The following is a 20,997-nucleotide window of genomic DNA, read 5'->3' on the forward strand; positions in this document are numbered from 1 at the left end:
ACAGTGTTCCGATTTGTCACACAGTGTTGCAAAAAGAGGGGCTAGCGCCTACAGTGCAAAGGAGCCCTGCAGTGTTAAGGCCAGTGCTTCTGACAGCTAACGATAGAAACCGCCTGAAAGTCGTGGGCCAGACGAGAAATCCCTACATGTTTTAAATCTTAATCAGTCCCCTGTCCTAGTTAATTACAGGGTGCGGACTGATACATTGGTCCCCTACCCTAGAGTTCAGAGCACACCACCAGGAGGGCAGAGAAAACAGCTGTTCCCTGGCTGAGATAAGCATGTGCCCCTGGATTGGTTGGCTGGTTTTTGCCTTCACACCCTTTTTGAAGCCGATGTGCCATATAGCCAGTCTTGGGAGACTTATCCCCCCCAAGTTCATGCCTAGCCCTATGGGTACTTCAAGCTTTACCTGCAGTGTGAGGATAGTGTGACTGTGCCACATTCTCTCTGCCAGCTGCATGCCCATCGGTGTGGCCATGTGGGAGTGGTGGGTAATGGGTCTGTCCTTCCTGTACCAGTGTTGGGACCTTGGCACATGCTTGGCAGGCCATCATCTGGCCTTGGCACATGGAATAATCTTGAAAACTTCCCTTCAAAGCTCAACTCTACAAATTAAATAAAAAGGAGGAGTTAAAATGCCGAAAAGATAAGAGATTATGCTGGGCCAGAGCCTTAGCTGGTGTAAATTGGCATAGCTGCCTTAAGCCAATAGATCTACACTGATTTACACCTGCTGAGGTTCTGACCTTTATCATTTCACTGCCACTCAGAGAGCAGGGCAAAAGCCAGCCCAGCCAAAGAGTTAATTAATCCACTGAGAGCTGATAAAAATGTTGGCAGTTTACCTGACAAAGCAAATTATGATCTTTCTTGCCCAACACCTGTTTTACAAGATAGTCTGGTCTCTGCCAGGCCAGGACCTTAGTCAAATGTAGCGAAGGATCAAACTGAGGTGAAGGTGGAAGATCCAGTTTTCACAAGGGATCGGCAATGAGCTGAGCAGACTGAACTAGAGTTATGACATTCCCCAGAGGTTCACGTAGCTGCCATGGGAACAGAGATGTGCACTTGTGCAAGTCTTTGCTTGTATTCTACTGGCCCAATGGGTTCTGCTTGTTGAACCCTATTTGACTAGGGAGAACACAAAGGAGCTGAAATGTCTCTGCCCTTGCACCATCCTGGATGTTATCCTTATGGCTGGACTCACCCCCAACCCTGCCTTTACTCTGGGTGCCATGGAGGGACTGGGGCCATGCCCTGTGTCAGGGATTGTTAAAAACAGGCTCTGCAAGGCATTTTTAAAAATAACCCGTTCCACCTTCACATGCTCTCCTCAGCAGACACAGTCCAAGTGGGGAGGAGCAGTCAAGCCCTCCATGCTGCAGTGCTGGTGTACCAGCCCCAAACATGGTAGTGCTGGAGACCTAAACTCTAAATGAAACCCCACACAACACAGCAACAATTCAGGGCAAGCCCTAGCATGAATATGGGTCTTGGAAAAACTCAGGGACTTAGGTAAGTCATGTTAAAATTTTGTCTCAAAATATATTTGCCTATCAGCCAGGAACTGCTCCAAAAATCCATTCTGATTTCTCAGATCAATACAGGAGAGAGGGGAAATTAAGAGGATCTGTTAAAGTTAAAAAATCATATTTTTAAAAAAACTTATAAAATGGCAAGTCTTTTTTTCAGTGGAAAGAATTCTTAAAATCTAAATACAGTATGTTGTTATTTATTGATTGGATTTATTTTGGCCTAGGCCATGAAAATAGACTAGCCAATTTTGCTGTTGTTTACAATCAGTTTCTAGTTACTTTTATTATCCTGGTTCTCAGGCACTAGCCCAAACCTGCCAGGAGGGAGTTGCAAGTATTGCATGGGAATGTTTGTTTAAAAACACCCCCTCTTTTGATTAGAATGTTTCCAGCTGTGTTTTATTGTATTTATCTAGGGTTTACACATTACAATTGAGTATCTTGACCCATGTGCATGAAATAAAGATTTCCCCCCTAAATCATGCTCCTAATAACACCTCTGAGCTCCCCTCTCAAATATTCGTTTTTAACTCTTCTGATGTCATAACCACTCTCAATTCTCCAGCAAAAAAAGGCAAGATCTGATATTTCAAATGCAGAAAAATCAACATTTTCTGGGCAGAAAACCCTTTCAGGCCCTTTCTATCCCTCAGAAAGAAGCAAAAAAGGGCACAAGACCAATTTTGTTTCTTTTGCAGATACAGTGCTCTCCCTTCATTTGCACAGCTGTTACTCAGGATTTCATGGCTTTTGTTGAGTTAATCTAAACACCTACCAGTGTATTTTCAAAGCACTGGACAAGGATAACACCACACCAGTCCACTGAAGATAATGGAAAGATGTTCAGGGCTTTAGCCATACAACTCTTTTTTAAAGCATGCTTAAATAAGGTTCACAGTATTTGTCTTTCCCAAAGAGACAACCAAAAAGGTTAGTCTGTCTACCCCGCTGCAGACAGCCCTCTTTCCCCACATTACAGAAGTTGATAAGCTAGTGATGGAGTCTAATACATTTCAAGGGGAGGGCTGCACAGAAAAGGCCCATTATTGCAAGCAGAGGGTTCAGCATCCACAAAAGTTCATTTTCTGTGGAGAGGCGAGGGTCAGTCTGTGTGACCAAAGCAAATAAAGAGACGCTCCCATACGTGACTAGGTATTAAACATCAGTTCCAGGACATGCCTTTCTGTGTTCAACAGGATCAGCCCACAGAAACCAGTTTGGAAAGCTGGGCAAGCCAACAGGCTGGCTCAATCTGTAACCTACCACTTGCTTTCCTCATGAGACTCACTTGGCAGAGCTCACAGGGCCACCCTGGCTGACTGTATAAATAGCTACAAGTTCAACTGTGGCTGAGGAAGTCAGGAAGTTCAATAGGACGGTGCTGAGACTCACCTAGGCATAAATAATCCACAGGTCAGGGTGAGGTGTTTAAGAGAAGTAGCTGTGAAGCAAAGAATTGAATGCACATAGTCAATGTCTGGAGGGGAGTCAGGCTTAAGACCTACTGCCGGAGCAGTCTGGACAAATAGTACACAGAGAAGCCTCTTAAAAATCAAACAAACAGCAGACATTTGAACAGCAGTTACTCCCCTCTCCCCCTGAAAATACTGAGCCACAAAGGGAACAAGGCAGTCACTTTCTGTAAGTGTGGGTGGTTAGGTATCTGAGTAATCATTCCAGTCCAATAATTATGAAATGGCTCTCACTCCTACACAGTAAAACCCAGACATGAATCTTGGTTTAATCTTTTAGACTGTAACCTCCTCAGACCAGGAACTGTCTATTATTATCATCTTGTGAGTACTGGGCTTTTTGTCACCATTACATCATCATAATCCAGTACCTTTCCTATTCAGCTATCCCAAAGCTCTGTACTAAGGAGTTAGGCCCTGCCACTGTTAATATAAACAGAACTTCAGCCACTGATGGCTTACTCAGAAACATATTAGAGAGAGTGAATTTTGCCAGGTCAGTGCATGACCAACAACTTTGGTCTTAGGGATCTGTGACGTGCACAAGAACAGGCACCAGAGATAGGCAGGAATAGAGCTCCATTTAACATATTCATTCATAGGAACAGAAATATGTGGGGGTAGTGGAGATAGCAGGGGGTGGTATCTTTAGTCTACCAGAGATTCTAATAATTGTATCAGGCCACATTCTGCTCTCAGACAAATGTGTGCAACTCCCATTGACTTCAACAGAATTCTCACACACCTATTTGACAACAGAATTCAGCTCATTATTAGTATTTTACATTTACAAAGCACCTTTCATCCTGAAGGACTCCAGAATGCTTTTCAGATACAGGAATGACATCATCCACCAATAAAATGCAGCCACTACTGTGGTTGAACCTAGCTGCTGTTTAGCAAGCCCCCAGAAATGCTACACTACAGTTTTAGGTCAGCTCACGGCCTCTCAAATCGAGACAGAGTATGTCAAAAAACAGCAAGTCCTTTCATTTCATTTTTTGATCCATCTGGCATTGGAACTGAGGTCATAGGGCATGACTGCAGGATGACACCCTGTAAGACAATTTCTGAAAATTCTCAAGAGATTTCCCTATACACATTCCTTTATTACACTTCAGAGATTCTTATCACATATCTGATCAAGCCTTGAAGAATTTTATCTTTTCTTAATTTAACTTGCCTTGTCATCTTTTTTGAACAAAATGTGTAAATTATTAGTAAAAGCAGGAAATTATTCATCACGCAGCCTCACAGTGGCTTAAATTCATGCTCTTTCCCTGGCTTTACCATCATCCAAATGCCCCCAGGTTTAAACTCATGCTATTTACATTTATACCAATTCATCCATTTTCTAATGTTCCATTGGTTTAAACTTTCATGTATGCAGAGCATATGCTTCACTCCCAGCCATATTTCCCTGGCTATGTTTGGGGAGGGGAGTCACATTTTCGCCAAGCTTCTTTGGAATTACAGAGGTTCCTCGAATTGTTCAAGAGGTCCTCTGTTTTGGTAGCAAGTGCATGTCTGCCTGAACTCTTCCCATCTTGACAACTCCCTCTGTATCTCCATTTTCCATCTTCTTCCCTTTCCACAGCTCATGGACTCATTTCTGCTTATGAGGAGGACGATAGCTAGATGTGCGGTGCTCCTTCCGGTCAAGCTCATCATGGCCTTCTCTGAAAGGCAAACAAGAATTGAAGATGGCGTTTAGCAATGGTAGGTTGTGCAGACTGGCCTTCCCAGCAGTAGCAGCTGCATAGAGCCTCATCCAACTAATGCAACCAAAAGATAATCCCCACTGACACATTTAACTAACCGAGGAATTCTCCCTTGGGCCACCATTGGCTGTATTAAGACTGACAGCTGAGGGGTTGTTTTTTTTTTTTTTAACATCGCCCTGGAAAGTTCTTTATGGAGAGGAAAACTGCCTGCTAATTTAGAAAACTTCATTTTGTCCTCTGACTTCTGGAGAGAGAAATGACAAAGGGTCTCTCTGAAATGTTCATGTAATTAGTGATACATTCTCAGGACAGTGGGTAAGAGACATGCAATAAGAGCTGTGATTATAATCTGTTGCATATGGCACTGCAAATGAAATGTAGAGGGCAAAATCCCAGCTCAATTAATTTCTGCTCATTTTCAGGCAGGTAGGATTATTTATTGACTGAAGACACAAACCCTGATCTTCAGCGTACAGCTGATTTAATTTAATACCCTGCCATTCTGCTGCTTTTCTCATCTCTGCCTCTTACAGCTCCATTATCTGGCTGATGTGTTTTTCCTTAACCTTATTTAGCATTACCAGTTACGCATGTCCTTATTATTTTAATATATTCTCTCTCACCGCCCCCTCCATTGCACTGGTCTCTGCAGAACCACCAACAGGCCATGAAATGACAGAATGAACATCAGAGATCATCTCAATCTACCATCTGGTTTCTGTTTCACACTTCAAGTTAGTCACTGTCCATTCAACACTACCCTTGGAAATCAAGCAACTCCAGTGCTTTAGAAAGAGAAATAATGATGAAAATAAATTAGAAGCCCAGACAGAACAGTCTTGCACTGAAGGAAAATAGCTTCTTAAACCAGAGATTTATAACATGCTGCCAGAATGCAAAACCTTTAGGCCAGGGGTGGCCAACCTGTGGCCCCGGAGCCACCTGCGGCTCTTCAGAAGTTAACATGCGGCTCCTTGTGTAGGCACCGACTGCGGGGCTGGAGCTACAGGCACCAACTTTCCTGTGTGCCGGGGGGGCTCACTGCTCAACCCCTGGCTCTGCCACCGGCCCTGCCCCCACGCCACCCCTTCCCGCCCCCTCCCCTGAGCCTGCTATGACCTTGCTCCTCCCCCCCAGAGCCTCCTGCACACCACGAAACAGCTGATCGGGAGGTGCAGGGAGAGAGGGGGAGGCACTGATCAGTGGGACCGCCGGTGGGTGGGAGGTGCTGGGAATCGGGGGTGGAGCTGATGGTGGGCGGGCGCTGACGTATTACTGTGGCTCTTTGGCAACATACATTGGTAAATTCTGGCTCCTTCTCAGGCTCAGGTTGGCCACCCCTGCCTTAGGTGTTTAAAAGTTAAAGTTGCAATTATTGCATTGCTCGACTGAGAGTTAGCAGCTTTTGGTACATAACATGTAGAGACTCTCCAATTTCAAGTGCTTCAGGAACCACCAGATTAAAAAAAAAAAAAAAAACGGAAATTTCACATGGTCTAAGGCCATGGTTCTATCCTTGTAGATCCCACACTTTCCTCCTAGCTGATCTCTCTGCCAGTGACAATCTGTTCTGACCAATCCTTCAATATCCTTAACAAACCACAGGAATTGCCAAACCTGAACAATGGTCTCGCGCATCTTGCCTTCAGCAGTGGCTAGCGTAACATGCTTCAGAAAAAGGCATAACATCCTCACCATGATACACCTAGAGCACACAATACTATAGTACAAAAGGAACATTTTTTCCTGATCCCAGTTTATGCCCTGAAGCATGAGGATAGTGCTTGTACTTCCATGCTAGCTAGTTTAGCTAATCGTGCTATAAAACTATATCCTGAAAGGCCGAGATAACCATCTGACTCTTGAACTTCTCAAATTTCTCCTTCTCTTAGGGGCTCTTCCATTTAGTGGAAGAAACACACACTAAACCATGCAACATAAAAGGTTGTTACAAGGAGGAGGGAGAAAAATTGTTCTCCTTAACCTCTGAGGATAGGACAAGAAGCAATGAGCCTTAAATTGCAGCAAGGGCAGTTTAGGTTGGACATGAGGTAAAATTAACGGTCAGGGTGGGTAAGCACTGGAATAAATTGCCCAGGGAGGTTGTGGAATCTCCATCATTGGAGTTTTAAGAGCAGGTTAGACAATCACCTGTCAGAAATGGTCTAGATAATACTTAGTCCTGCCATGAGTGCAGGGGACTGGACTAGATGACCTCTCGAGGTCCCTTCTAATCTTACACTTCTGTTATTCTAACTTGGCATGGAGAACTAGGTTTCATCTTGATGGGTATCTCTTGCCTAAAGGCGTTGTCGCTGTTACCGGAAGCATCGCTGGCAGTAGAGATCATCATCACAGCCATGGCAGCGCAATGTGGCATTTTCGTTGCAGATACAACACCATGGTAACTCCTCATCATCACTGTCTTCTGCCTTAGCAATTGGGCTGGGTTTCTTAGCACTAGCTGTGGCAGTTGGAGCTTGGATCTAATACCGGAATAAATCAGATAAATAAAAATCAGGGGTCAGATTAGGATAATTTAGGAGAATTAGACTGAACTATGCTGGGTGAGGATGGTCTCACCTGGGACAGCAACTGAGGAGGATTTTTACATTGTGATTCTGTCCAGAACAGAGACATACAGCACTTACATATATACTACTTCAGTGTCTTTACATCAAGGGTGTCCAACCTTTGCAGACACCAAACTCTGCACAGCAAGCTTGCCTGGAGTCCAAGCACTTGTTTTCACATGCATTTACCTAATTCTCTAACTAAAAAATAAATGCTCCCACCCAGATTTCATATGCTTTTATCTTCCTGATAGGCAGATAGTTTCTCCTACTTCTTTGATGTCACCATCATCATCTACCTACAGTTATTATCTTTGTTGTGGCAAATGGCAATACTTAGAGGCCCCTGCCAGGATCTCACTGGGCAAGGCACTGTTCAGGCAAGAAGAGACAATCCCTGCTGCAAAGAGCTTACAGTCTAAACAGCCCAGACAGACAAGGGGTGGGGGAAAGGAAGTATTACTCTCTCTCCACTTTGTAGATGGGGAATCGAGACAGAGAGAGGCTCTGTGACTTGCCCAGGGTCACAGAGAAATTCTGTGGTAGCACTCAGAATGGAACTCAAAATTTCCGAAGTGCAATGCCTTAACTACGAGACCATCGGTCTCCTTAGATTTATACTGCCCTTGCGCTGATAACAGTTTTGTTGTTCCCAGGATATGCGAGAGACAAGGTGGATGACGTAATATCTTTTATTGGACCAACTTCTGTTGATGAGAGAGCCCTGAAGAGGAGCTCTGCGGACCTTGAAAGCTTCTCTCTTTCACCAACAGAAGTTGGTTCGATAAAAGATATTACCTCACCTGCCTTGACTCTTTTATGGTGCAAAGCAGCCATAGGGAGAACCTTAGCACTCCGGAAGCCACATATCTATTTGAAGAAAGCGTCAGAACATTCTTCAAAGATTGCAAAAACAGTTTCCTAGCAAAACAATAAATAGAGATGGGTGAATAACTGATTTTTCCATTTGGTAGCAGTTACAATTAAAAAAAAAAAATTTGGATCAGGTTGATCCAAAGCGAAATTCTTTTGAACATTTTAACAAAACCAAAAAGTTGAAAACAATCTTGTTTCAGGTTGAATGAAATGTTTAATTTTACCTGAAACGAAAACTTTGTTTTAGATTTAGAGGATTAAGGTTTTTATTTTTTTAAATAAAATTAAAGGAAATTTCTAATGAAAAAGTTGTTTTGAATAAAAAAAGTCAAACCATTTCATTTTGAAAGTGTCAGAAAACTAAACTTTTCAGGTTTCTGAGAGTTTTTCTTTTTTCCACAACTAAAACCATTTGGCACATGAGACAAATCTGCAAAATCTTTTGGTCAAAAAAATTTGGCCCAGCTCTAATGGTAAGTTTGTTTTTATAATAATATAATTATATTCACACTAATGATCGTGAAAGGTCAGTGTAACAAAGCTTTGACACATTGATCACTTCTGTAATTAAAAGATGTTTTCCCACCGAGGACGGATACTTCAGTTACATGGAGATCACAGATTCATTTCATTCTTCTGACATGTAACAGAGAGCGTGTGCATGCTGCTATGCTACAGGCTGGAATTGCCATGAATATATGGCATCCTTTTATTAATTCCCTCCACTGACATTATAAGAGCTACTTGATTACTACTGCTCTCTACAGGCCTGATCCTACACCCATTGGAGCCAGTGGAAAAGCTCCCACTGACCGCAGCAATGCAGGATCAGGCTCTCTAGTAGCAGACTGTAGTTTATGTTCTGTGTAATTACACTGATGGGTTAGGAATCCCTTCTCTTGTATCTTCCCTGCTGGCTATATGCCAACCAGGTCCTCTGATTGCAGAGGGTGCCATTCAGTCCTGCAGATAGCTGGTTTTCAGGGAGCCATGCTCCAGATAGAGAGCCCTGTTAAAGCTTGCCAGCAGGGGGCAGAGGCAAAGTACAGTCAGTGTTGGCTGGCCTTGGAAAAGCCAGTTGAGACATTCACCTCCTCATCCTGCCAACCTAGGGAAAGCTGGTTGGTAGCTCTTTGCCATGCTCTGGTTTTGGGAACTTCCAGTACAGTAAATACCATTGTAAGGCAGCCTCAGAGCAGGACTGAGATTTGCGTTACACTAAGCTGTGTTGTATCAGGAACAGGTCATTTCAAGAGGGTTTGACTGGCTCACGGACCTTTAGCTTTGCTTTCTTGGGTGTGTTCTGCTGTGAGGTTGCTGGGTGGGTGGCCTGATCAGCAGGGATGTTGAAGCCGCTTGCTTCATCCAGAGCTGCTTCCTGTGTGAGCTGGGAACAAAAGAAAGCAAGAAGTCTTTTGCTTCAAACTCCTATGTGAGCCTCTCTCCTGGAGCAAAACTTCTTTCCCCTCTCTTAATCTCAAAACTCTCTAGAGATGCCCAAATGTTATAGCTAAGAGGTCTGCAGGGAGGGAGAACTGCCTTTATAAAGTGAGCTGCACTGTATCATCTCCTGCTTAGGGGCAGGGACGTCAGATGAGTAACAATCAAGAGAGAAAGGGGAAAGAGAGAAAATGTGTGCATGAAAGGGAAAAATACAAGAGGCTGGCACGGGCCTGCGTACTCCACGGCTAGCAGGACCTACATTCTGTGGCAAACTCCAGAGATACATGGGGCTCTTGAGACAGGGAAGTCGCATATCCACACAGGAAGGAACCAAGAAAGGGCAAGTCAGATGCACACAGTGACAGAACATAGTCTGCAACCTTAGCCAGCTGGGCTACAGAACTGCTTTGCTAACCACTTTGAGGAGGAGTTAGTTTTAGACGTGAAAGATCTGAGAGAGCAAGATCCTGGCCCAGGGACAAACAACAGGGTCATTGCACACTGAATAAGTAACAAAAATGCTAGGATTATTTAAAAGGAAAGCAAGCAGAGTCCCAACAGCTGATCCTGACCTGTTTTAGGACTCGCTGAATGGCTTCTTCCTCCGTCAGCTCCTCATCACTGTCAGGGAGCTTGTAGTCTTCCAGAGTAACTGCAAGAGGAGTGGAAGGTTATGAGGCTACAGTGAGCTACACTTGAATAGCACCTGTTGCCATTTCACATCTCAAGGGACGCTGTCTGTGCTCGGCATGGGGAGTTGAATTTGATCTTGCATCACAACCCTCGACCGAGTTCTGTTTTTTTGCAAAGTAGACGGTACACTGAAGGGAACGCACAAGGGCATCTCCTTTTGGGATGGGTCTGTGTGTAAGGGAGATAACATTTTCTTTCAAATTTTTAAAAGTTGGGGGTGGAGGAAGGAAAAAAATGTATTTTAAGGGGCATAATTAAACAAGTCTTGGCATGTTGGAATTAGCTGTAGGCTGGGTATGGGGCAAAGGGAGTTAATCTACACAGCTTCACCCATGGTCCTTAACCCCTAGCTTTCATAATCCTGGACTACTCCATACAGCTTAACAACTGGACTCCAAATCCTGTCATGAAGGGACCGTCCATTTCTAGTAGAGACATGATTCCCTCAAGCTGTAACTGCTTCCCATTGCTAAATGGAGGTTAATCTTCATGTAAAGGCACCAACTTCTCCCAACAAGACAAAGAGACGCTACCACCAAGCTAACAACATCCTTTTCTTCTTCAGCACAAGCTAGTGTTTCTTCCTATTACTCACCTTTCTCGGGGTCCTGGCCTCTGAGTGCTGCCAGTCTCTTTGCAACTTCTAGGATTTTCTCCTCCCTAGTGTTCTCCTCCCTCAGCTCAGCAGCAGCCTCTGCCAGAAGTTTATTCTTCTCCTCCTCCAGCTGTTTTGGGTCCAGATCAGCAGTGCTGATGCCACTCTGACTTCTCCGATTGAGATCATTCAGGGTCTGGGTATTAACAGCTGGAAAACAGCCAGACAGAGCATGTAGGTGTTACAATGGCAACCACCTCCAGGCATAGCACATGCCATTAAAAGAATGGGCTAAGAGTAACAGAACTCTTGTCTCATCTTGTGGAGAAGTCTGCTGTTCTACTGCACAGCTCTCTCTTTTCCATAGCTAAAATTACTGATGAGTTTCAAGATACATGAGTCACACAGTAGCAGGACCCTTGTATGTGGACATAGTAACTAAGTCACAGTGCAGTTTTTATTGGGGTCCCTTTTGAGAAGAACACATTACAGCAATCAAGAGAGTTTTAAGCAAACCACAGGGGATGTTGGGCATGGCTCTGGCCAGACTAGCGTCTCAAGATCTTGACTACTACCATGTGAACCATCTAATAGAACATGGAAGGACTGGAAATTCTAAAAATTGTTCCTCCCCAGACTGGGCTACCATAAAAAAAACCAGAGAAAAATAATCCAACAAGATTACCATTGAAAGGGGAAACATAACCACACGGGCTGAGACAATGACAAATCAACATAGGTCTGGTTTTCTGCTCTTGGTCAACATTGTGTGTGGGTAAGGGGGAGGTAGGGATAAGGCAGGATACTTGGCACACTTTTAAGCCTGGTGGTTTCGGAGGTACCGGCTTCCTTCTCATTAGAACACACATCATGGTGTATGTAGTGTCCTTAAGGAAAACTGTTTGAGGCCAATGATAACCGATACCTTGAGGCTGGGCTCCTGGACTAGAACTCTCATCAATGGCAACTTCCTCAGCCAGCTGGGTCAACAGATCATCAGACTGTTGGACTTGGGTTCTGGTATCAGGGGGCTGGTGCACCTGGAAAAAGAGAGAGGTCACGTTGGAGAAAGCTGTAGGAGAGTGTTAAACAGGTGATGGAAGGAGACAAATTGAAAAATCTGAAAAATTGTGTAACCTATTATGAGACTATCCTAATTAGGACCAAAATTTTCAAAAGCGTCCAGTAATGCCAGGTGCCTCCATTTTTGGGTGCCCAACTTGACATGCATTGGGCCTGATTTGCAGAGATGTTGAGCTCGCACAGCTTCTATTGAAGTCAACCGGCTAATCCAAGCACAGAACTGGGAGCCAGGAACTGATGCGATCTAATCCCAGCTCTGATACGGATTCTACTGTGACACTGCGCCCGACATTTAGGCACCAGAATAAGTGGACCAATTTTCACAATTGTTGGGCAACCATATAAGTCAGTGGAAATTGTTTTGAAAAAGGAGAGAAAGTGGCTAGGACCCTAAATTGAAAAATCAACAACTAAATCCCAGTATAGACAGTGCTAGGCTGATAGAATAATTCTTCCATCAACCTAGCTACCATTTCTCAGGGAGCTGGATTACCTTTGCCAAAAGGAGAATCCCTCTTGTCAGCATAGGTAGTGTCTACATCAGGGGTGGGCAAACTTTGTGGTCCGAGGGCCACATCAGGGTTGCTAAATGGTATGGAGGGCCGGGTATGGAAAGCTTTACCTCTGCAAACAGCCTGGCCCCCACTCCCTATCCGATCCCTCCGACTTCCCGCCCCCTGACTGCCCCCTTCAGAACTCCCAACCCATCCAACCCTCCCTGCTTCTTGTCCCCTGACCGCCCCCTCCTGGGACCCCCTGCCGTTAACCGCACCCCCTATCCAACACCCACAATCCCTGCTCCCCCAAACCCCTGCCCCCTATCCAACACTCCCAATCTCTGCCCTCCCCCCAGAACCCCCGCCCCCATCCAACCCCCTCACTCCCTGTCTCCTGACCGCCCCCTCCCCCCAGAACCTCCACTCAATCCAAGTGCCCCGTCCCCTGACTGCCCCCTGGGACCTCCTGCCCCTTATCCAACACCCCCCCTCCCCGTCCCCTTACCATGCCACTCAAAGCAGCAGGACAGGCTTATTGGAAAGCCTGGGAGGTGGGTGGGCGCAAGCCGTGCTGCTGCATGGCTGCGGGTGAGGGGGAACAGCGGGGGAGGGGCCGGGGGCTAGCCTCCCCAGTTGGGAGCTCAGGGGCCGGACAGAACAGTCCCACAGGATGGAAGTGGCCCACGGGCCATAGTTTGCCCACCTCTGGTCTACACTGAAGTGTTGCAGTGGAAAAGCTGTACTGCCTTTGTGTTTTACTTGTAGACAAGCCTTTAATCTCTCTGAGCCTTTGTTTCCCCTGTAAAATGGAGATAATCACACTTCCCTACCTCCCAGGGGTGCTGTGAGGATAAATACATTAAAGAAACTGCAGTGATAGAGGACATATAATTACCTAAGATAAACAGATAGCTTTGAAAATCAGGCCACTTACAACTAGTTATGGACTTAGGAGGCTAAAGTTAGTACCAATTTTTAAAAAAATCTTGGCCATAAAATGTAAATACACTATAGTCCAGTACATTTTATATGGATATATATGAAATAGTCCAGTACATTTTATATGGATCATTAAGGGGAACCTGTCCAGTTAAAAATAAGTTTGTTTTTTTTTTTTTTTTAAAAAGTCCACATTCATGTTTTAAACAACACTTGACGTTGTTAATCTATTTTGCATTTCTCTCAGTATGCAATGAAAGTTGCGATGAATGCTAACCAGTTTCACTTTAATTCCTGCTCAGTTTCACTTTCAAGTTTGTGTCTCCTACCACTAGGCTACAACATTTGAGCTGTCAATATTGTAGAGGAGCACTTTTTTTTTTTTTTTTTTTTAAGTTATGGAAACTTTTGCAAATGTCCTACTTCAGTTTTGGAAAAGTTTTTTTTTTTTTTTAGTTTAAACATACAAACCATTACCACCTAAATTTGGGGTTAAACGTGACCCAGCTGTGTCTCAATGTAAATATTGTTTTAAACATTTGGCACTTTATTCACTGTTTGGGATGCTGTGCCACGCTCTTGGAAGGTATTTCTGACATCTCTCTACACAGAAGCCACGTTTTATCTTCATTGATCAGTTCATAAAAGTTTGTTTTCTTTTGACAAGTGAACTTCTAGTATAGTCTCGTATTTACCACGGTTCAAGAGGAAATTTCTTCCTGTCTCACTCCAAATTAGTTATTATTAATCTGTTTTTTTTAAGTTGCCATTCATTTGATTGCTTCATTATTTAATAAGAATGCCTTGAGCGGATATAGCAGCTTTCAAGCAAGAATCTAAAAGCACGAGTGAACAACATATCAACCTTCAGAAATAGGCAAGTATTATCACCTTTATTCATAGATGGAAAAACTACAGCAGAGAGAGGTTAATAGCTCGCTATTCAGAGGTGGGGAGCACCCACAGATTCCTTTGACTTCAATGGGAGTTGTGTGTTCTCAGCACTTCTGAAAATCAGGCCACACATTTCTTCTCCAAGTTACAAAGCAAGCTGATGGCAGAGCTGGGACTAGAATCCTGGACTCTTGACTCCTGGTGCCAGGTTCTAACCTCCAGACAATGCTCCCCCTCAAGCCAAGTCCACCCACATAAAACAACTAACAGCCTAACTGTTAAAGTCTCACCTGAATCTCAGAGAGGGAAGCTCCTTTCTCAACTAAACTAACAATCAGTTGTGAGACAGTGCCACAAATGGCCCACCATCTCTGAGTCCTCATCAAGCTGAAGAACACGTACCCTTAGTTCAATTCTGGAGCATGACAATGGACTCTTATACTACAAGCTGGGAGCTAATGAGCATATTTCTGGAGCAGCAAGGTGGACGTGAATCGATGAAGCAGGAGGAAGGGCCTCTTATGCCTCTGAAATCTCTTGGGATACTACAACTACTGGAAGACCTCAGATAGAGAAACCCATGAACTGATATAAGGGGGCCAGGGGATCTTACCGGTCTGGGAGTTTTGGTTGGAAGGGCTCTTCCCTGCAGGGCAGCCAGACGGTCTTCCATTTCCTGTGTGGATGGAATGGGTTTGCTGGGGTCATCCTTCAGTGCTGCAAGCCTAGATTCTATCTCAGCTTGAGATGGGATGGACTCTGCAATTCAAACCAACTCTGTTTGTTTACAGCAAGCAAATGGCTTTTATAGTTTTAGTGTCTTGGAATATATTTTTCTTTCGAGAATGGGGCCCCGGACAGCTAAGCAAAGCCTCCCTCACTTCACTGATCACAGCCAGGGATAATTGGCCAGAGCCATGACCAATATCCCCTGTGGTTTGCTTAAAATTTTCTTGATTGCTGTAATGTGTTCTTCCAAAAAAGGGTGTCTACTCCATGGGACCCCAATAAAAACAGCAATGTGATTCAGTTACTATGTCCACATACAAGAGTTCTGCTACTGTGACACTCATGTACCTTGAAATGATTAGGGCACTGGTCTAATGCTATCATCCACCACTTAATTCTAGCCACTGCCTCCTCCCCTGTAGATCTCCCAGACATGAAGTTTGTGGCACCAACCTAACTAGAGGAGTGAAAGTGAAATGCATGTTCCACCTCCCACTTTGGAGCCAGACAGTCCATTGCTGCTGTTTCCCACTCGAGCATCCCAGAACTGCCTGCTGAAATCAGCTTTCCTTTGTTTGTTCCTGGAAGCAGGAATGGGCAAAGTGTAGTCCCATGGAGCCCTGCATTGCTCGTGGCAGGAACCAGTACTTCAGTCAAAGCGTTCCCATGTGTGACCTCTGCACAACAGTTTGGCCACACACTAACAGCACCATGTGCAGTCCCCTGCTTCACTTCGTTCCTAACATTACCATGCCCAGGGACATGCCCAGGACAGATGTAAACAAGCAGCTTATTTCACTGTGTCAAGACTTACAAGATAAGGACTGAACCATGCAAACCAGTGAGAAAGCAGAGGTCCAGGGCAGCAAAATGTGTGCGCCGGAGAGCAGCAGCCAAGGGAATGGGGCCCAGGTACCCACTGCTCTGATAGCATGGGCAGGACTTGGCTCCCATGGGCAGCTTTCTCCCATCAATTTCCATGTCTGGAGGTTAGTCTCAAATGCACCGACTGTTGTGAGTGTGCAGTCCACCCTTGCTATTTGTACAGCTCAGAAGCAGCAACCAAACCTCTGCTCAGATGTAGGAAGCTTACACCGTACTATCAAACTCACTGGGCTTTGTTTCCTCCTTAAGCCTCTCCAGCCGCTCTGCAATAGCTCGATCCTCCTTTGACAGCCCCTGATATTTGGAGCCTGTCCCCTGATATTTGGATAGGGGTTTCACTGGGCCTTTCTGCGAACCCATCGGCTGGTTCTGCTTGGCCTCAAGAGCTGCTACACGCCTGTGACGAGGGAAAAAACAAGCATAACTTGGAGCAGGCACTTAGAACACGAATTATGAAGGCATCTTCTGCAAGCTCCTCTACAAACATGCTATTTAGGGAAAGATGATATAGGACAGAATATGGAAACTCTTATTCCTGCTCCTGACTTTGCTAGGATGGATTTGGGTCTGGGGAAGCAGAGATCCTCCCAAGGACTAAGGAAAACCATTCCTCTCACAGAAGCACTGATATAAAATGGTCAAAAAGTAGACTAGATGATTAGTAATGAAACATGGAACCTTTCAGTTCTAGATCACAGGTTTGAATTCAGCCTTGCTGTATAGCAGCCAAAAGTCATTATCATCAGGTGGCTGTTTGGTGACCTTACTGAAAGAGCTGCTGTTCTCAGTCCAGTTCCAAGCAGAGAAGTGTCCATGTCACAAGCCCACCTTCTTGTTGGCAGTCTCAACAGAGAAGCCAAGAACCAAAAGAATATCCACCTAAAGATTCAAATGTGCTGGATTAACTAGCAAAACTCACTTTTTGTAGTTCTCTGGTGGAGACCATCTAGCTGTACTAGTCCGAGACACTCCTCTGGAAAGCAAAAACAAACATCCCACTGTAAAACAAAGACCTGAGACAGATGTCCAGATAATGCTACAACCGCACATCCTCTCTCTTTCAAACCTAGAGAAATTATGATGCACATGGCTATGGCACTCATTGCCGTAAAAAGTAAAAATTTACTTGGTTTAAAACATGTCATCAGTATTCCACAATAAGAGGAGCACAGACACCACTCTCTGCAGCAGCCTGCAGTTAGAAAGAGACAGGAAATGGAAAGAGACCTGGGGACAAAGGCTCTGGGTTCTCCTAGCTCAGGATCAGTGGGAAGCCTTGGGAAAGAGATGTGCCTTACATCTCTTTCAAAATACAAAATTATATAACAAATGTTTTAAAATGTATTATACAATCATTATACAAGATAATATATTACAGAAATGGTTATAGAATACAAATTATTATAATTATATGTAATAATTATATATTACAACATATTGAGTTACCTGATTATGTGCTAATCTTAACTCTGCATGTCCTGATTTGTGTGCTTAACTATGCAACCTGTACCTGTGCATCTGAGGCTTTCAAAGCAGGAAGACTGTGAATATTTTTTCTGTTACAACCAAATCAATCCCACAAACTTTAAATCTTCAGATTATACATGGCATCTAGGCCTCTGAAACAGTGAAGGTGGATTATTTTTGTTTGTTTTTTGATTTAGTGACAACACTTCCAATCACCTTATCACCAAGCTGCTCAGCTACTATACCAGGGGTGGGCAAACTACGGCCCATGGGCCGCATCCGGCCCCCCAGCCATTTTAATCCAGCCCTTGAACTCCTGCTGCGGAGCAGGGTCTGGGGCTTGCCCCGCTCCAGTGCTCCAGCCGGGGAGCAGGGTTGGGAGCTGCTCCACGCGGCTCCCGGAAGCTTCAGCATGTCCCCCTTCCAGCTCCTATGTGGAGGCGCGACCACGGGGCTCTGCTCTGCACGCTGCCCCCACCCCAAGCACTGCCCCTGGAGCTCCCATTGGCTGGGAACCATGGCCAATGGTCTGGCCGTGTGGCCGCGCCTCTGCATAGGAGCCAGAGAGAGGACATGCCGCTGCTTCCAGGAGCCACTTGAGGTAAGTGCCACCCACAGCGTGCACCCCTGAGCCACCCCTCTGCACCACAACCTCCTACCCCAGCCCTGATCCCCCTCCCGCTCTCCAAACTCCTCGGTCCCAGCCCGGAGCACCCTCCTCACCCCAAACCCCTCATCCCCAGCCCCACCCCAGAGCCCACACCCCTAGCCAGAGCCCTCACCCCCACCCTGTGCCCCAGCCCAGAGCCCCCTGAATGCCTCATTTCTGGCCCCACTCTGGAGCCCGCACACCCAGCCAGAGCACTCACCCCCTCCCGCACCCCAACCCCAATTTCGTGGGCATTCATGGCCCGCCATACAATTTCCATACCCAGATGTGGCCCTCGGGCCAAAAATTTTCCCACCCCTGTACTATACAGTTGTATGGATACTTGGAACTGAAACCCACATGGTAACAGCTCAGTAAAGGACTAGTTTGGCATTTCAGTTTATGGACAGCATACATGTGGCTGTGTAAAGTGGAGTTATAAAAAGAGAAGTGGATCAAAATCTGCATTGTGACACCAGAGGCTGAAACAAACAAACAAACAAAAAAAGAGTATATAAACACACAGACTGTGCCCAAGTCTCCCACCTTACCTGGTTAGCTCCCCATGACACTGCTTGCACACCTTCTGCTGAGCATTCCCGTAACGGGGAACAATGGCGCTGAACCCAAGGCAGCCTGAGCAAAATGCCCGCCCACAGTTCTTGCACCCACACTGAGAAGAAACAAGGAAGTGCAAGAGTTTCGTTGGCTGGCTGAAACAACACTGTGAAATATACACTGAATCTCTCTGGATGTGCACCAGGCAGGAGCAACTTCCACATCAAAAGTACTTCAGAGATATGATATGTGCTAGTTTGTAAGTTTAAAAAGAAAATTAAGTATTTGTATGAATAAGAATAGTAGTTGCAGCTACACTAGCTAGATTAAACAGCGTAAGAGTATCAGCCTTTCGGACACAAGCTGATCACCTGCTGGAGTCAGGAATACCATCTCTTCCCCTAGTATAGTAAGAGGGTGGGGGGGGGGGGGTTCACTCTTTTTTCTGAAGTATCTGGAGAACATTGAACTACATGGACCATAAGTCTGTACTGTTATAGCAGTGGTTCTCAAACTTCATTGCACCGCAACCCTCTTCTGACAACAAACATTACTACATGACTCCAGGAGGGGGCACTGAAGCCTGAGCCCGCTAGAGCCTCGCTGCCCTGGGTTGGGGGAGGCAAAGCCCAAGAGCTTCAGCTCTGGACAGAGGCCTGTAGCCTGAGCCCCACCACCCAGGGCTAAAGCCACAGCCAAAGCCAAAGCCCAAGCCCTGCCGCCCGAGACGATGAGGGGCTTTGGGCCTGGGTGGTGGGGCTTGGGTTTGTCTTCGGCCCCAAACCCTAGCAAGTCTAACACGAGCCCTGGCGACCCCATTAAAATGCGGTAACAACTCACAGTTTCAGAACTGCTGTGTTATAGCAATTCCTATATGTTTTAAACACAGAGAGGTTACCATGCCTGTGTCATTAATATACAATTAAGGAAAACAAGGACACTGACACACAAAAAACGTGTGCTTAGAGCCAAGGAAGCTCAGCAGGTTTGAACTGTAGAATGTAAAGCAGAGAGTGGGAGGTGGGGTTACTATTTCTGATATGAGGAGCCTCAAACTGTTGGCGTTTCAGATGGCATTGATCAAATGCTGCCACGAGGAAACTCACTCAGCTGCCTGCCTAACTGGCTTTTTAGGGCCAGATCTTGTATCCAGTGTTGAAGAGAGACTTGCCTCTTTCCTGAAGAGGGTAAACTTGGAGGCACAGCCATAACACCTTCTATCCATAGGGCTAATGGAGAACACACGCTCACTCTCTCACAGATATATCAAAAAGAAATCGTTTATCCCCGGAAGCTGTCTATTTGTCCAGATGGAGCTGTCCTGGAATATTCTTCTCCTTCAGAGGGAGGAGCGCGTTGGGGGAAATGATGAATTATGGCATTTCAGAGTTTACTTGCTGCACGCTTGGTTGTAGAAACGATGGTTCCAGATTCTTTCAGCAGAGAGAGGAGGAGAAAGGATCTGATCCTTGCTTAACTTTTACAGACAACCCTTTAATGAAAGCATTATTGTTAACAATAAATAACATTATAATTTGCTGTTCTCTTACATGACTATGTTCTGACAGCTCAAAGCAAGGACAAGACATACCAAGTGCTCTCCATCTCCTCCAAATCACCGCCAGTCTAAATCGCCTTGTTCTGCAAAGCCCATTAGCAATAACAACATCCACTGTCTTTGTATTGTACAAGTTTGCATACTTAGGATGCCACCTCCCCAAAGCAGAGATTTAATTCCTGTTTTAACATACGTTGCCATAAAACTATTATGTATTTGGCAGCACAAAGTGCTCCACAACATACAAACACACAACATTACAAAAATCCCAGGTCCCAGAAGCTCCCAGTCCAAATCAGGTGCCCCGGAAAGCTGCAATACTATACCCGTAGCGTACCAACAGTAATCACAGCGAGAGTCTGGACGCAGAGGCTGCATCAGTGCAAACCCCACTCGACCCAGTACACGGCTCCCAAGCCACAGGGCTTTGCACCTATTGAGCCCCCGCCCTTCGCATCACCGACTCTAGCGGAAGGGGTTAATGCTGCTGCCGCTTACGGCTAGGAAACTTTGCTGCTCACATCCCACCAACACCCGAGATAGCCAAGAACACAGCCCTGGCAGCGCAGAGCGCGACGGACGTTGTAGTCCTTCCACCCCGTCTGATCCCCTTTTGCAGGACTATAAAAAACTACACGTCCCAAGACAATGCGCATACCCCCTGCTGCGCAGAGCCTGCCGGGAGCAATGATTCTGCCGGTTGGCCAGAGAGAGACCTTCCCGGTGGGCTGTGGGCCGCGCGGGGCATTATGGTAGTTGTAGTTCTCTTTCCCCGAAGGGCTCTAAGAACCAGAGGTCAGTCGGGAGGCCGGAGAAACTACATT

The 20,997-nt window shown here is 45.5% G+C and overlaps 1 protein-coding gene across 3 annotated transcripts; it reads right to left on the minus strand.

Moving 5' to 3' along the window:
- Window positions 1–1,810: 1,810 nt before the first annotated feature.
- On the minus strand, window positions 1,811–20,766 carry ZFYVE19 (zinc finger FYVE-type containing 19). Of its 3 annotated transcripts, none has more exons than XM_084630641.1 (12): window positions 20,511–20,765; window positions 19,787–20,107; window positions 18,609–18,730; window positions 16,861–16,914; window positions 16,169–16,338; window positions 14,941–15,086; window positions 11,840–11,954; window positions 10,915–11,124; window positions 10,199–10,278; window positions 9,460–9,570; window positions 7,057–7,220; window positions 1,811–4,689 (listed from the first exon to the last, which is right to left on the minus strand). In XM_084630641.1, the coding sequence occupies exons 2-12, from the start codon at window positions 19,838–19,840 to the stop codon at window positions 4,617–4,619; spliced, it is 1,299 nt and encodes a 432-aa protein (XP_084486767.1). In that variant the 5' UTR covers window positions 19,841–20,107; window positions 20,511–20,765; the 3' UTR covers window positions 1,811–4,616. The 3 variants fall into 3 exon arrangements, with proteins under 3 accessions (XP_084486767.1, XP_084486769.1, XP_084486768.1); XM_084630643.1 differs by having other exon boundaries at window positions 2,931–4,689; window positions 7,035–7,220; window positions 20,511–20,766; XM_084630642.1 differs by having other exon boundaries at window positions 2,931–4,689; window positions 20,672–20,689.
- Between the last annotated feature and the right edge of the window lie 231 nt (window positions 20,767–20,997).

Source organism: Lepidochelys olivacea (genome assembly GCF_965140295.1).
Source record: "Lepidochelys olivacea isolate rLepOli2 genome assembly, chromosome: 6".
In the NCBI taxonomy this organism is placed as follows: Eukaryota; Metazoa; Chordata; order Testudines; family Cheloniidae; genus Lepidochelys; species Lepidochelys olivacea.